The sequence below is a fragment of the Ursus maritimus genome, unplaced genomic scaffold (genome assembly GCF_017311325.1).
Source record: "Ursus maritimus isolate PB19 unplaced genomic scaffold, ASM1731132v1 scaffold_2, whole genome shotgun sequence".
NCBI lineage: Eukaryota > Metazoa > Chordata > Mammalia > Carnivora > Ursidae > Ursus > Ursus maritimus.
This window is the reverse complement of record NW_024424452.1, coordinates 42,875,889-42,890,324: the sequence shown is the minus strand read 5'-3', so window position 1 is coordinate 42,890,324 and position 14,436 is coordinate 42,875,889. Positions and strand designations below refer to the sequence as shown.

Here is a 14,436-nt window from a genome sequence, read left to right as displayed (position 1 = left end):
GCATGGTTCTTATGTCATGCTCTTGCCCAGCAGCAGGTGCAAGCCTTCTCATTTGCTTTCCGTCTAGTGTGAGAGGCGCCCACAGTGTGCTCACTGGTGGAGATGGCTCATTTTTCTCTCCTATGACAACCCCGTTTTTCCCAAGCTGAAAACATGCCCAACCCAGGCAAGTGATCTGTTGACTCTTTGCCTTGTGTTTGATTTATCAGCTTTTCTTGTATCTAGGAGTGGTCCTATATCCCATTTTTTGTCCAATAAATGGCAGTTGAATTCAGCTGAGAAGTTTTCCTTTTTGGAGAAAGCTGTAGCTGGCACTGGTGCTTCCTCTTTCCTGCTGTGGAACTTGGGTTGGATGCCCGGAGCTCCAACAGCTGTCCACGAGGTAACAAACAAGAGGAAGAAGGGTTAGCACATTGAGGTTGGAGGTGCAGAAACACAGGAAAATCATGGGTCTCTGAAAGCATGGTGGACAAGTGGAACCAACACCAGCCACTACCTATCTCCCAGGGTTTTTTTTGTTTTTTTTTTTTAAGAGTTATTTTATTTTAGAGAGAGAGAGGGAGAAGCTGGTGAGTGGGGGGAGGGGAAGAAAGTGAGAGAGAGAGAGAGAGAGAGAGAGAGAGAGAGAATCCTCAAGCAGACTCCTCACTGAGCATGGAGCCCAACACTGGGCTCGATCCCAGGACCCTGAGATCATGACCTGGGATGAAATCAAGAGTCAGCTGCTTCGCTGACTGAGCTACCCAGGGAACTCCTGAGCTTTTTTAAATTAAATGATAAAAATTAATTGCCATTTGTTGGAGTCACTGTAATTTGTGCTTTCTTTTTTCTTCAACCTTATACGCCTGATGTAATATATTTATCTACTTTTTGCCTTGCATTCTTTTAGAATTTTTTTTTTTTAATATTTTATTTATTTGTCTCAGAGAGAGAGAGAGAGAATGCCAGGCAGAGGGAGAAGCAGGCTCCCCGCTAAGCAGGGAGCCCGGTATGGGACTTGATCCCAGGAGATCAAGTGATCTCTGAGATCATGACCTGAGCTGAAGGCAGACACTTAACTGACTGTGCCACCCAGGCATCCCTAGAATTTTTCAAATGATTTTTAGTTTTAGGCTTCTTAAAATTTTTCAAATGAAATACATTTTTCTAAGTTGCCAGATTAAGAACATGACACCTCCACCCACACCTCACATTTCTTCGTTCCATGAAGTGTGAGATTTAATGCCTCTTTAAAGTTATAATTCACAGGTTAGCCAGAGAGAGGCAGGTTGTTTCCCAGACACGACACCTACAATTCCAATAGCTACACATTAGTTTTATATTCTTTTCTTTTGCCACACTTTATTTTTTTTCATTTTGTTTTATTTCTTTTTCTTTAGGTTCTGAACATTTACTCATTGGAGCCAACTTTTCACCGGAGAGGGACAACAGAAAGGGAACAAGGCAGGAGCATGTGTTCATTACGATTCTTTAAATAAACTTGATTTTGAAACAAGGGCACTATTCATCACGATTAAGAATGTTCTTGCATTTAAAAAGAAAACATAAGTTAGGTGATTTTTATTCATAGAACAGTGCATAGGAAGCACAAAACGTGGTTATCTGCCTCAAAATTTTTATAATGAGAAGAAATAGAAAATGCACAATTTTCAGAAACGATTATAAAATACGAGGAAAAATGTGCGTTTCCCCAGTAAACTTGAACTTTTACATTTAAAAATTACTCTATTTCTCCTTACCAAAGCTAAACGCATAACGAGCCTGAGAATGTTTCCAGAGCCTGACGTAGTACAATGTATGAGCTCTGTGCTTTTTCTCACTCAACTCAAAGCTATTCTCTGCTTATTTTTTCAATATTATCCTTTAATTAACTGTTTTTTTTTCTTCTGTGACAAGAAACAATAAAGAGTGAATTTAGAATTCCTTTTTTCCTTTAAGCACTCAGGGTTTTAACTACAGCTTTTTTCTTTGTACCAAGGAATGGTTGTAAAGAGTTATAATAAGAGAAGATGGTATTTTGTTTTATTAACTCCGGGGTTCATGTTAGGAACGTGGTAGTTGGGGAGACTTGACAATTTGTTTGCCTCACAGAGCTAACAGAAAGCAATGAAAACCCATGTTTTCCTTTTTTATTGAATATATTTGACACATCACATTGTGTAAATTGAAGGTATACAACATGTTACTTTGATACATTTATATATTGTAATATGATTGTCTTTGTAGCTATACTTATTATGTTACATAATTATAGCCCCATATTGTTGTCTGTATCCATTATACTGTGCATTGAAAACTGTGGCTTCTTCGCTATTCGTTGCAAGTGTGGACCCTTAAACACCGTGAATCTCATCTCCTCACCCCCCCATTCCCTAGTAACCACCATCATGCCATCTGTTCTGTATGAGTTTGACTTTTTTTTTTAAGATTCCACATATAAGTGATGTCCTACAGGACTTGTGTTTCTCCACCTGACTTATCTCACTTAGCATATGTGCTCAAGGCTCACCGTGTTGTCTTAAATGGTGGGATTCCCTCCTTTCTCATGGCTGAATTCTCACAGCACATCTTTTTATCTAACCATCCATTGATGGTTGTTTCCATAGCTTGGCTACTGCTAATAATGCTGTAGAGACCATGGGAATGTATAAATCTCTTTGAAATACGTATATATATTTTTATCTACTGAGTTACTGATGCATGAGAGTTGCGTGTGTGTCTAGGGCTGACCCTCGTGTGCATAACATCTAAGGATGTTTGGAGTTTGTATGTGTCCCTACATGTACTTGGGTCGCCAAATAAGGGTGAGTAAATGCCAATCTGATTTTCTGCTGAATGATTTGGTTATAGCACTCTATTTCCCCAGACGATCTTACGATTATGATACCGATCTCCAGAAAGAGGAGAGGACACACACATACACACTTTCCCCCCACTTCCTATGCCCCAGCGTCTGGAGGGGAGGAAGGCGACGTGCTTCAAGCCTAAGTCTCTCTTGTGCCATTTAGCTTGCCAGCTCTTCCCTCAGTACTCCCCCCGGGGTCCTCTTGGGCCCTGGAAAGGCCAAATACCTTCCTGAGGGCTGTGTCTGCTGCCAGGTCCCCTGTGGGTGGGAGGGAGTCGCTGTGCGCTCTGCCAGTAGCATGGAGGCAAGAGAGCACAAATAGCTCATTCTATACCTTCTTCACGCCGAGCAAAGACACAGCGGGGCTTGCCCAGGACCTCCGGAGCTTGGAGACATTGCTTCCCTCCTCCTGGTCTGCGTGATCTCTCCTCTTTCTTCTGTTCCAGGTGGTCATGTCTGACAAGGCTGGGAGAAGAGGCCTAAGTTACGTGACTGGGAAAATGGTGGGTTGAAAAAAGACACTCAGATATTTCCAGGGGATGATTGAAAATCATTTTTATTTCAATCACGATTCTTAGGAGCCTTCATTTTATTGATATTTACAGGTAGTTGTCTTCTTTCAGCTTATTGTGGGAAGTGTAGCTACACAGTGTAGCTGGGGAGTGAACTTAGTACGTAGAGAGATTCGTTTTGCTTCAGCGATCTCTCCAGCACCTGTGTATATTCCCCCATATGAAGAGGTATCGGGTAATATAGGTTGTCCTGTCAGTTCAAGGCTCTACTGTAGAGAACACAGGCCTGATTCTCTGCACTTGCCCAGTGCTCTGTGCCCCTGCAGGGACCTCAGTTTAATGCATCAGCCACCTGTATGCCTTGCAAAGTGAGGGTCCAGCGTGCTCTGACCTAGGGAACAGACAGAACGTGGCAGGGAAAATAAAATGACAGTACGAGAGAACCCGGATGGGTATGTGTGCGGGGGGAGGGGAGGGTGCAACACAGGTGTGTGAGTGTCCGTGTGCGTGTTTCTCCATTAAATGAGGGCAGGTCTGGCAAAGGGGAGGGTGGCTGCAGTTTTGATGACTTCTAACTCCTTAGAAGATTTTGCTTCCCTATGCCTAGCAGCATAAGAGGTTGGTAAGGTTCATCTCTGGGTCAGCTGGGCCCTGTGATGTCTGTCCTGGCTACCTGCGTGATGGTGACGCTCACGTGAAATCATGGGCCTTCAGATATCGTCAAGTGGGGGGCCAACGTGAGGCGTCATCTGCCAGAGTCAGCACATCCCTCCAGGGATCCACTTGCTGCTGGGCTCATGCTGGAGCAAAAGCTGTCACTCTGAGCCTTGCTCTCTTCCTCCTCTGTCTGCCAGACAGGCTTCATCCACCACCTTGGAAGCCACCAATGGGACTAAGATGACGGAGCCCTGGAGATCTGAGACCCAGACCCCTCCTACATTTACACTGTATGGGACTATTGGCACAGCATGTTATATATATGGAGAGTTTCAGGCTCAGATGTGATCATACTGCACTTCCAATTCTTTCCCTCTTTTATTTGACTTTTCCTCTTTTATTGGACTACTGGCAACAAAGCTAATCCCGTGCTTAACTGACAGGACTGCTCAGTCAGATGTTTTTGGTAGAATTCTGTGTGCTTCCTTCTTTTCCCTTTATTTTCTCCTAGCCTCGTCTTGTGCTCATTTCCCCGCAGTACTGCTTCTGACTCTTCCACTGACACTTCCACCCGCTTCCTGCGGAAAGTACAGGAAGGAACGCACAGCTCCTGTGCGAACATCCCACTGCCCGCGCTCCTTCTTAGTCTTTCATTCCAGGGGCTGCCTTCATTTCCAGCTTCAGGTCTGAGGCATCTCAGGATTCTCTCTGACAATGACAGTGCCTGTTGGCTGAAGTCCTGACAATACGTTGCATTGTCCCATTTCCTGGAGGCCCTGGGGAGGGTTCCGGGAAGAAAGGACTTCCGGGTGAAATGCCCTCCCTACACATGGCTGGAACAGAAAGATGCAAGAGGGACTGAGCCCGAGGACACAGCTCAGGAGACTGGTGTCCTGTGACTGTGCATCGAGGAAGAGCCTCCCAACGGAAACGCTACCTCTCACCCCCCAGGAGATGGAAACAGGCTGATTTCACTGTCCTTTTGCCAGGACAAAGGTGTGCTGAGGAAAAGCCTGGCTGCAGGGTGGGCCTAAGCTACTCATTAATGGACTTCAGGCTGGTTGGACGCTCAGCAGCTGAGGGAGCTCGGGCTTCACTGACCTTGCCTTGTCTGTAAGCTCCACCGTCGTCCCCACACGGCCTCATGAGTCCTAGGCCATGGCAAGCAGGGGCCGTTTTGCAGTGTGTGTGTGTGTGTGTGTGTGTGTGTGTGAATTAAAGTCTGAATTCCAACAGAAAACAAACTCGTTTGTCGAATGTGCAATATTAGTCACCGTTGTTTTGTTTATCTGTGTCTGTTTTCCTCTCTAACAGGGGTCAGTCACTGAGAGGTGGCTGTTCTGCCTTTCTTTAGAGTCCTAAAGCGAGGTCTGAGCGGCAAGAGGGAAGTGGATGGGGTGGGCAGCCATTTTGCAGGTCAGGAAGAACGGCCAGCCTTCCCCAGCTGTGCCTCGGATGTCCCGCACACAAGCAGGGAGGTTGCCAAGTAGAGAGCAAGAGTACGGCTCTGGAGAAGCGCAGGAGGGAGGAATCAGGCCGTAGGACCCAGAGAAAGTCTGGGACATGGGAGGTTTGAGGTTCAGCTTTGGAGTGATTCTCAGCCCGCCTAGAAGGAGACTGCACCCTGGGGGGAATATAGGAGGCTCACTGATGGCAGAAGGCATCGGGGTTCTCCATTTTTCCTGCTGCTATTTTCAAGTGACTTGTGTGTCCTTTAATCTAAGACCCCTGGAAAGGTCCTGCGGTCCCCTCCTTTCTCCTTAACAATGGCTGTGGTTTCTACCTCATAGATCTGTGTTGATTTCTTGGCAGGGTGATGGGAGAATTAGCAGTGCATCCTGGAAAGGTCACAGCAAATGTCCACAGGAATTTAATTTAAACCCTAAAGGTCATTAGCTGTTTACAGATAGAATGAAATTCTACTATACCCACCTTGAAAACGAAAGAACTAGTATTCTGAAAATGAAGTCACGTGCTCACTACGCTGGAGTGAGACAAAGTGGGGTTTGATTTACTTTTTCCAAATTCCTAATCAAGCACTCTGTACAATGGATCGGATGAAAAGAAACCTTACCTTTTCTTATCTATTTGATTTTGTTCTGCAAGAAGCGGGTGAATATTCATATCAAATTTGCTATTAACCCTGTGTGTTTGCTCAAATATTGCTTCACTTAAGTTTCACAACCTCGTTAAATAGGAAACAAAACACAACAGGAGAAATCTTTCCTTACAGGTAAGTGGGGCCGTAAGACTTCTCCAGAGTCATACAAATCATGCCTGGGGGATGAACACTTGAGCCTCCTGCCTCCTTTCTAGATGCAGTAGACTGGATTTCTTGCTTACGGTGAAGGGGTGGTATGAAGGCCATCCTCCTATGCCCAACAGAGACATAGTAGAAAGGCATAACACTAAAGAACTGGGAGTTAGAAGGTTCCAATTTCACTTCTGTGGGAACGTGGATGAGTTATCCCTCTTGGCTTAATTTGGAAAAAAAATAAAATATAAGCTCCCTAAAGTACATTTTTGCCCAAAAGTTTTGGTTCTGATCATCACTTAGGAGGAAGGTATAAGGGCAGGAGAACTTCTATCGTCATGAGTTTGCTGGGGGCGGCTCTATCAATGTCAGGACCCAGAGGCTGGTGCTCAGGACATGGAAAAAACTGATTTTGTCTGTGCCCACAGCCAGTTATGCTCACCAGGGTTCTGGAAGTAGATAACCGCACAGCAACCGTACATTTCATTCTCCTGGGATTTCCAACACGGCCGGCCTTCCAGCTGTTGCTCTTCTTCGTGTTCCTGGCAGCCTACCTGCTGACCCTGCTGGAGAACGCTCTCATCATCCTGGCCATTCGCAGCGATGGGCAGTTGCACAAGCCCATGTACTTCTTCCTGAGCAACCTTTCCTTCCTGGAGATGTGGTATGTCACAGTCATCAGCCCCAAGATGCTGGCAGACTTCCTCAGCCATGACAAGACCATCTCCTTCAATGGCTGCATGACTCAACTTTACTTCTTTGTGACCTTTGTCTGCACGGAGTACATCCTCCTTGCTGTCATGGCCTTTGACCGCCATGTAGCCATTTGTAATCCACTACGGTACCCAGTTATCATGACCAACCAGCTGTGTGGTACATTGGCTGGGGGATGCTGGCTCTGTGGGCTCGTGACCGCCATGATTAAGATGGTTTTCATAGCCCGACTCTACTACTGTGGCACGCCCCACATCAACCACTACTTTTGTGATATTTCTCCACTGCTCAATGTCTCCTGTGAGGACTCCTCCCAGGCTGAGCTAGTAGACTTCTTCCTGGCCCTCATGGTCATTGCCGTACCCCTTTGTGTAGTGGTGGCATCTTATGTCACCATTCTCAGCGCCATCCTCAGGATCCCTTCTGCACAGGGTCGCCAAAAGGCATTTTCCACCTGTGCCTCGCACCTGACAGTTGTAACCCTCTTCTATTCCACTACGCTTTTCACCTACGCCCGCCCCAAGCTCATGTATGCCTATGATTCTAACAAAGCGGTATCCGTGCTCTATACTGTCATTGTCCCCCTCCTCAACCCTGTCATCTACTGTCTGAGGAACCGTGAGGTAAAGGCGGCCCTTAAGAAGACCATACTTTGCAAAGGACGTGGGTCCAGGGAAGATGTGGCTTTGAGTAACTAAGAACTTACAGAATCCCCTCAGGCCTGAGTCGGGGGACGATGACTGTACTGCCCACAGCCCACACTCTGCCCTTTGCTCATCTGTCAACCTCCAGTACTTCAACACCGCACGTGTGCGTGTGTGTGTGTATGGGTGTGCATGCATGAACATAGCTAAAGAACCATAGTGTGTGTGTGTGTGTGTGTGTATGGATGTGCATGCATGAACATAGCTAAAGAACCATAGTGTGTGTGTGTGTGTGTGTGTGTATGGGTGTGCATGCATGAACATAGCTAAAGAACCATAGTGTGTGTGTGTGTGTGTGTGTGTGTATGGGTGTGCATGCATGAACATAGCTAAAGAACCATAGTGTGTGTGTGTGTGTGTGTGTGTATGGGTGTGCATGCATGAACATAGCTAAAGAACCATAGTGTGTGTGTGAGTGTGTGTGTGTGTATGGGTGTGCATGCATGAACATAGCTAAAGAACCATAGTGTGTGTGTGAGTGTGTGTGTGTGTATGGGTGTGCATGCATGAACATAGCTAAAGAACCATAGTGTGTGTGTGAGTGTGTGTGTGTGTATGGGTGTGCATGCATGAACATAGCTAAAGAACCATAGTGTGTGTGTGAGTGTGTGTGTGTGTATGGGTGTGCATGCATGAACATAGCTAAAGAACCATAGTGTGTGTGTGAGTGTGTGTGTGTGTATGGGTGTGCATGCATGAACATAGCTAAAGAACCATAGTGTGTGTGTGAGTGTGTGTGTGTGTATGGGTGTGCATGCATGAACATAGCTAAAGAACCATAGTGTGTGTGTGAGTGTGTGTGTGTGTATGGGTGTGCATGCATGAACATAGCTAAAGAACCATAGTGTGTGTGTGAGTGTGTGTGTGTGTATGGGTGTGCATGCATGAACATAGCTAAAGAACCATATCCCTGAGAGGTAGCCTCTTCTAGCTCAGCAGAAGTTTTCAACATTTTCCAAAAATTATTTGAAACGAGGCCAGATTTTGCTCTTTGCTAAAATACAAAGTCCACGAGAGCACAGATTCGTGTCTGTCTTCTTCGCCAGTGTGTCATCTGTGCATTCAGCCGTGGCTGTCACATAGCAGGTGCTTAACACATGTTTGTGGAAAGGATAATTGACTAAATACATGTTTGAACACAGAAGATGAAGATGGGAATTGTGAATACATTTTGACGTTTTGGCCCTTCCGGTTCCTCCCTCTCCCCCTTCTGATTCTTTCTGTCCTACCTCTTTTACTTCTCCCTTCTCTCTGTTCCATCTTCCCTCTTGCAGACTTGGAGATTTGCTCCCTCTCTCCCTGCCTCCCTCCTTCCCTCCCTCCTCCCTCTTAGTGTCTCAGAGACACTGGAATGTGTTCATCCAAATAAAGTCATCATCTTACCTTAATTGACTCATTTGTGGATTCAAACGTTCAAAACCAACGAGAGGCCCAAGCTTTGTGAAAACCCCAGTAAAAATTTAGAATGCATATCATCTGTTTTCAAAATGTTAAGCATTAAAAAAGAAGCTTTTCTATATTTGCTTACCATAGATTTTATTAGCAATTTCTTTTCACTTCTTATATGGCAAGTTAGCCTTTTTAAAATCTGCTTTGTAACGTATAATTCCATTCAATAAATTTCACCTTTTTAAAGTATACTGAATTTTGGAAATGTATACAGTTGTCAAACAACAACAATCATTACATAGAACATCTCCATCGTCCCCAAAAGTTTCTTTGTGCCTTTTTTCATTAAACCTCTTACCCACACCCCAGATCTAGCCACTGGCAACCCATATGCTTTTTGTCACTTTAGCTTTGCCTTTTCTAGAAATTCACATGAATGGAATCAGACAATCTGCAGTCTTTTGTGTCAGGTTCCCTTATTATGCCTTTAAGGTTCTTAATTTTTTTTGTTGAAGTACAATTAACATGCAGTGTTAAGTCAGTGTCAGGTGTACAATATAACCATTCGACAATTCTATACATTTCTCAGTACTCATCATGATAAGTGGACTCTTAATCCCCTTTATTATGTCTTCCAACCCCCACCCCCATGTCCCCTCTGGCACCCACCAGTTTGTTTTCTGCATTTAAGAGTCTGTTTTTGCTTGTCTCTTTTTGTTTGTTGATAGGTTGGTTTTGTTTTTTAAGTTCTGCATACAAGTGAAATCATATGGCATCTGTCCCTCTCGGTCTGGATTATCCCATGTAGCAGGGTACCCTCTAGGTCCAACTATGCGGTCGCCAGCCCCATCCATTGACAAAAGCCCCTCAGCGCAGCCCAGGGAGAGCGCCCTGCTCTCAGTGAGACCGGGGCCCCACCGAGGGACTGAGGACAGGCATCTAGTCCCACTGCTGACACCTCCCAACTACAAGCCCGCAGATGCCTTGAAGATCCTTTCACGCTGTTGCATGTATGGGTTACCTGGGATTGCTGAGTGCTATTCCCCTGTAAGGACAGCACAGTCTGATTTTTCTCTGCACCAGCCGATGGGCATTTAGGCTGTTTCTAGTTTGGAGCTGTTATCAATAAAGCTACTATGCATGTTTAAAACAAGTTTTGTTGTGATTATAGACTTTAATTTCTCTCCAGGAGATGAGGGTTGTTACAGCTTTGTTACCACATAATAGGACACATTTCTGCTTACGTTTATGAAAAGATAGTCAAATATCCCAGAGTAGCCCAACTATTCCACATTCTTACAAGCAATGTATGAGAACTCCAGGTGTTTACAACCAATGGTTGTAACGTCATCGATGGTTACGAACGTCAAACTTCCCATGTGGTCATCTGAGAGGGTAGATGATGGTCTCACGTGGGCGGACACTTGCATTGTCCTGATGGTGAGCACATTTTCATTTTTTTATAATGATTTTTTATTATATTATGTTAGTCACCATACAGTACATCCCCGGTTTTCGATGTAAGGCTCGATGATTCATTAGTTTGTTTGCAATTTTGAAAACTTCTTTGTGCAATTAAGAACCTTTGTGCAACTGATCAAATATTTTCCTCAAATTTTCAACTAGGATTTTTGTCTTCTTATTATAAATAACCTTTAAGAATCTTCTTATACTCTGATGCAATTATTTGTCAGATATATGTCTTGCTAATACACTCTTCCACTTGGTGGCTGACGCTTCATTTTCTTAAAAGGGTGTTTTGAAGAGCCATTTATCTTTTCATAGTTTTGGAGGCTCGAAGTCCCAGATCCAGGTTCCTGCCAATTCAGTTCCTGATGAGGACTTGTCCTGGCTTTCAGGTGGGCTCCTTCTCCTTGTGTGCTCGTATGGTGGAGAGAGAACATAACCACTTTCAGCCTTACTAACCTGTGTAAAGGCCCAGTCTCCAGATACAGTCACGTTGGGGGCTGAGGCTTCAACACGGGTGTTTGAGGGACCACAAACATTCAGTCCATAAGAAAGAGGGTGTAGGATTGATACCACTTTCCCCTTAAATATCTGGTTAAAATCCACAGCTGAACTAATCTGGACATTGATTTGTAAAGAGTTTTTAACTATAAAACCTATGTTTTTAATAGATATAGGAATATTCAGGTTATTGGTTTATTTCTTGAGTGAGCTTTGAAACTTTGTCTTTCAAGTAATATGTCATTTAATTTGTCAGATTTATTAGCATAAAGCTGTCCATGATATTTCTTTCAATGTCTATAGTATATGTAAGATACCTCTTGCTTATTGCTTAATATTAATAATCTGCCTTCTCTCTTTTATCTTTTATCTTGATCCCTAGAGATTTATCAATTTTATTGACTTTTTTCAATAAAATTACTTTGATTTTGTTAGTTTTCTGTTGATTTTCTTTTTTTTTTTTTTAAAGATTTTATTTATTTATTCGACAGAGTTAGAGACAGCCAGCGAGAGAGGGAACACAAGCAGGGGGAGTGGGAGAGGAAGAAGCAGGCTCATAGTGGAGGAGCCTGATGTGGGGCTCGATCCCACAACGCCGGGATCACGCCCTGAGCCAAAGGCAGACGCTTAACCGCTGTGCCACCCAGGCGCCCCCCTGTTGATTTTCTCTTTACTATTTTATCGTGTGAAGAACACATATAATATCTTTTCTACTGCTGGGCGTACTGTAATTTGTTCTTTGTTCTTTTTTCTTAAGACAGAAGTTTAGCCTGTAGATTTGGGTTTCTTCTTTTGTATTATAAGCATTTAATGTTATAAATTTCCCCCTAAACCCTGCTCTAGCTGTCTCCAAATAATTTTGGTAGGTCATGTTTTCATGTTATTTAGTTTAAAATAATTCTCATTTCTTTTGTGATTTTCCCCCTTTGGCCTATCAGCTATTTAGAAGTGTGTGATTTAAGTGTTAATAGTCTGGTTGGTATGTTGTTGAGGTCTCTTTGTTAACATTTTTTAGTTTTAACTTAATTGTAACCAGAGAACATATCCTTACATATTAATTAAATCTTACAAAATATTCTGAGACTTGCTTATGGCCATGCATGTGGGCTATCTTGATATGTATTCCTTGCATACTTGAAAAAATGTTTATTCTGGGGCGCCTGGGTGGCACAGCGGTTAAGCGTCTGCCTTTGGCTCAGGGCGTGATCCCGGCGTTATGGGATCGAGTCCCACATCGGGCTCCTCCACTATGAGCCTGCTTCTTCCTCTCCCACTCCCCTGCTTGTGTTCCCTCTCTCGCTGGCTGTCTCTATCTCTGTCACATAAATAAATAAAATCTTTTAAAAAAATGTTTATTCTGTTTTGGGGTGGAACATTCAATAACTATCAATAGCTATAATTAGATTGTATTGGTTAACAGTATTGCTAAAATCTTGTACATTTAATCCTACCTTTATATATTATATTACGTTGATTATATTACATTGATAATCCTTATATATTTTCTAGCTACAAATAGAGTGTATCCTTGTCCTTTTATAACCCTATTTGAGGTGTCCTCGTCCTTTCAGTTACTGAAACTAAAGTGTTGAACTCCTAACTAGAATGCAGATTTGTGTGTTATCAGTGTTTTACTTAATGAGTTTTCAGTTTTTATGATTTTCTACATACACGTTTGGGATTTTTATGTTCTTTTGCTGAATTGAACACTTTATTATTCTGAAATTACACCCTTTATCTCAAGGAATGTCCCTTGTTCTAAAATTACCTTTAGCTGGTATTCATATAGTCACTACAGCTTGTGTTTCATTGGGGGGTCACGGTATCTAGTTTTCCTGTCTTTTTATCTTCAACCCACCTGTGGTTCATAGGTAAAGCAGGCACCTTAGAGACTGTATATAAGTGGATTTCTGTTTATCCAATTGAATAATCTCTGGTCTTAAATTTTTATCCCATTTTTACTGCCTTTTTAAATTAATTGAGTAGATTCCATTTTAATCAATTCCATTTTATCTCACTTTTGGCTTGCAAGTGTTTGTTTTAGGGCGACTTTCTGTGATGATGGAAGTGTTATATGTCTGTGCTATCTCTCTCTTGGGGGCCTTGTGCTGCCTGTTGGCCAATGTCTGAAAACTGCCCTTTTGTGTATTTTTTCCCAGCATTTAATTTTTTAAGGTGGGGGTTCAACTCCAATTTCTATTAACCCATCTTGGTAGGAACAACAGTTGTTACTTACCTTATTGATATTCATTAAGTTACTCGAGGCAACTTAATGAATAGATTTATATAATAAATAAGAAGTAAATATATAATAAATATAATAAATAAAATAATAAATATCATTTATTATTAAATAGTAATTATTAATATGTTTATATTATTAATATTTATATAAGAAATATAAATAATATATTATAAATATATTATTTGATACTATAAAAATATATTACAAATATATTATTAAATACTATAAATAAATAATAATAAAATTTGAGGACGTTGGTATATATATATACATATATTTTAATTTAAAAATGTGTAGGAAGGGGAGCTAAAGGAAAGGGCGTATCGCTTACAATGTAATAAAGATAACTATCATCATCTTTTATTTCATGAACTAGAACACCGCCCTTGTTTGAGGGAGTCAGTGCAGATTTACAATTTTGAAAACAGGAGTGCTGTTTCTTTTACCTTTTTTTTAAATCTCCCCTCAAAAGGCCGGTGCTTAGTAAATATTTGAAAGAAGAGTAAATCATGGATGGAGTTTGAAAGCTGGTTTACTAAAATTGCACTGATAGCAGTCCGTTGATTCATTTTCCAATATCTATCCTCAGGCTGCTTTTCCTGCCTGAAAACTTCACAAATCAAGGGGAAATAAAACAGGTCTTTCTCTGGGATGGATTGTCTGAGTCCTTCAAGCCATTCCGGCTTCTCTTGACCTCAGGGCTTAGGAGGGTGTGTGTGCTTTGCCATAACTACGCTGACAGTGTCCAATCTGGAAAACAATAGACACCTGCTCTTTTGGATCTTTCCACGCCATGTCAGCTGTCGGTCCCTGTTGTCCAGGATGGGGGAAGAGCCCTGGCTACATCGAGAGGGATTCAGGGAGCACCGACACATAAGGAACAGACAGAATGCAGGGCATAGGGAAAGGAAGTGTATTTGACAACCCTGACGGGGAAGCCTTGTGCTGTAACAGGAATGGAAAAAGATGTCAGAATAATTGTGGGGCGAGTGCATTTGTAAAGTCGGTGACAAGAGGAACAGGGCATTTCAGTCTGCTAGCTGGTGCTTTCCCCTGAAGAACCGCGCAGCGACCTAGAGCACCGAAGTGTTTGGAGGGACTGAGGCAGAGGGCTTTGGAGGGGAGCAGTTAATTGATGTTTTAGGTAG

The 14,436-nt window shown here is 42.8% G+C and overlaps 1 protein-coding gene across 2 annotated transcripts; it reads left to right on the top strand.

Moving 5' to 3' along the window:
- Positions 1 to 5,864: 5,864 nt before the first annotated feature.
- On the top strand, positions 5,865 to 7,722 carry LOC103672075 (olfactory receptor 6Y1). 2 transcript variants are annotated; one of them, XM_008700738.2, is made up of 2 exons: positions 5,865 to 6,105; positions 6,749 to 7,722. In XM_008700738.2, the coding sequence occupies exons 1-2, from the start codon at positions 6,063 to 6,065 to the stop codon at positions 7,678 to 7,680; spliced, it is 975 nt and encodes a 324-aa protein (XP_008698960.1). In that variant the 5' UTR covers positions 5,865 to 6,062; the 3' UTR covers positions 7,681 to 7,722. The 2 variants fall into 2 exon arrangements, with proteins under 2 accessions (XP_008698960.1, XP_040490505.1); XM_040634571.1 differs by lacking the exon at positions 5,865 to 6,105 and having other exon boundaries at positions 6,408 to 7,722.
- Positions 7,723 to 14,436: the final 6,714 nt, after the last annotated feature.

Excerpts from the sequence above, each read along its gene's own strand:
- LOC103672075 (XM_040634571.1), top strand. The coding sequence starts at position 6,703 with ATGCTCACCAGGGTTCTGGAAGTAGATAACCGCACAGCAACCGTACAT.